Here is a 2549-nt window from a genome sequence, read left to right as displayed (position 1 = left end):
TTTTTTTTTTTTTTTTTTTTTTATCATTTAGTTTTCATTTTCGGCACTTTCGAAATACGTGGTTGCAGGTAACAAAAGATCCGCTTCCGGTACCGATTAGACAGCGATAAAGCTGAGAAGGTACAGAAAGAAACCAGTTTTTAAGGAATGTCATTAAAGAAAATTTTAACGGTGGCCCACCAACACGATATCAAAAATAATTTATGTTGTTCAAATATAAACTTTATTGAAATGTATATATTTTACAATCTGCGTTCCAAATAATTTAAACTTTTTGGGGAAACGCGGTTAATTTCTTTCCGTTTTCTTATAACAATTTTCAACCGACGCGACGAATATTATATTCATTTAACGAAAACGTTGATACGAGTCGAGGTCTTTATAACAGTTGTTGCAAATCAATATTTAACACACAACCGACACGCAAGGCCTTTTCAAGATAAAAAAAGGTGTAAAACAATAAAATGAAAACCCTGTGATTAAAAACAGTGGATACTAACTAATTATCTATGTTATTCATTTTGATACAATTCGAATTTCAAATGTTGATTAATAAAAAAGATTTAATTATTTATCGAACTTTGATTCTCGATAAAATTCTACATGTGTATCGTACCTGGAAATGTTGACATGAATTGCTTCGTAATGTACCCTTTAATATGCACACGAGTAAACAATGATTGCGTAAACTATTGACAAGTAGGAAAAATGTTGTATCTAATCGTATAACCTCGTAGTAGAAAATTTATTGATCGAATATAAAATAACTCCAGGCACTCGATGTGAAATTTCCCTTTTACGAATATTCATAATTTTTTCTTCCATTCGATTTGATTTTTTTTTTTTTTTTTTTCCTATCAATAGTATTATTTATCCTTAATGAAAAATTTATTTTTTTGAATTATCTTTACAGGTAACAAAAAAAAATAATGAATGTTTTATCTTTATTTACAAAATTCGCATGGCGAAAAGTGGAATTTATTGTTACCTTGGTCGTTATCATGTTATTATCTATCTATAAACGTGTAAAAAGGAATTCACGAAAGAAAATTAAATATCCTTGTAATACGTTTCGTCTAATCGATTCGGCCATTAAGATTAAGAGGACATATTATTGATCACTTCCAAACTCGATAAATACTATTTGCACGAGGAGACGATCAATTTTAAGTTTGGCCTTTAAATAATCACAGAGAAAATTAATATTTAATTTCCCATTGATAAGCTTAATACATCGAAATAAGGACGCGTCCTTCGTTAAATGCATGCATTTTTTTTTCCTCGATAACGTTTATTAGATTCAATATGATTGCAAAATGTAGAAACAAAAAAAAAATAAAAATAAAATAAAGATAATTCAGGAATAACGTGAAAATATGGGATACCCGCATCCTTATATCGTTTGATATCATAACACGGTTAACAGAATAAATAATCTTATTCCTATCTATAAATTAATTTTAAAGAAACATTATTCAATTACAATGAAAAAGAAAACACTAATATTTCAAACACTCTTATCATCAAACTTTTTTACCCTAATAAAAATCATTATGGAATCACGTTTTAGAAACACGATACTGAATCCTTATCGCTTTCAGAAAATTTAATATATATACGAAGAACGGAAGATGGTCTAATCGATTAGAAAGATTAATACAATTTTGATCGTGATAAATGCATAAGACGATCCTTGAAAAAAGTGTGGTAAATTGGAAAATACGGGCGATCGTAACAGGGTTGACGATTGAAGTTCCAAATGCATGATGAGGGAAATACCGTTGGCCATCCTCCGACGAAGGCTTTCGACAATGATCCTTGATCAGATAAGTATACCGATTTCCCTGTATTTCCAATGATCGTTCCACGATTCGCGAACGCATGCCCTTTAATAAGAAGAAAAAAGAGGGGGAGGGGGAAAAAAGGAAAGAAAGGGAAAAACGGAAACGAGAAATCACCGAACAATACCCGGAGCAGATAACAGCACGAAGCGCTTGACGAACACGTAGGTGGGGAACACGAGACACACGATGTGGAATAAATAGTGGCCTGAAATCGAGCGGAATTCAGTCGTGCTGCTGTTGTAACATCGTCGTTGACGTTGTTTATTCACGAAGACCACTGGCGAGTGGATCTCGTGAAAATCGTTTAATCTTATCTGGCGGTATAGGATAAATCGATAAGTAAGCGGCAGCAGGGTGATTCGCACGCACGCCGAGATATTACGCTTCCTCGAACACGCAATAACGCGATCATGGGTGCGACGTCTCGGCCTCTCGTGATCACGGAAGAGATGATAATTGGAGTGTTGCTAATGCTAGCCCCTGTACTTCGGATAAACGCTTTATTACTCGGGTACATACAACACACACTACTTAATAGTTGAGATGCCTTGCGAACAATCAAATTCGTCCGTTCCCTTTGTATTTAATTTAAAGAAGAAACGTAAAAAACGTTTGAATAAAGAATAAATTGGAGACACGTGTCTTCAAAGAGGCACGGTTGGGCATAGGCACGTTTCTTTAAACGGAGAGAGAAAGAGAGAGAGG

General features: G+C 33.8%; 1 protein-coding gene across 1 annotated transcript in view; it reads left to right on the top strand.

Moving 5' to 3' along the window:
* Positions 1-2040: 2040 nt before the first annotated feature.
* Positions 2041-2549, top strand: part of LOC102680839 — a 12856-nt gene continuing 12347 nt past the window's right edge. The window contains exon 1 of the mRNA XM_031508320.1: positions 2041-2355. Within this exon, the coding sequence (XP_031364180.1) occupies positions 2255-2355 (101 nt within the window). The 5' untranslated portion in view covers positions 2041-2254. The remainder of the gene's footprint in view (positions 2356-2549) is intronic.

Source organism: Apis dorsata, unplaced genomic scaffold, assembly GCF_000469605.1.
Source record: "Apis dorsata unplaced genomic scaffold, Apis dorsata 1.3 scaffold_82, whole genome shotgun sequence".
Lineage (NCBI taxonomy): Eukaryota > Metazoa > Arthropoda > Insecta > Hymenoptera > Apidae > Apis > Apis dorsata.
The sequence above is the reverse complement of the archived record's forward strand: the minus strand, read 5'-3'. Positions and strand labels throughout refer to the sequence as shown.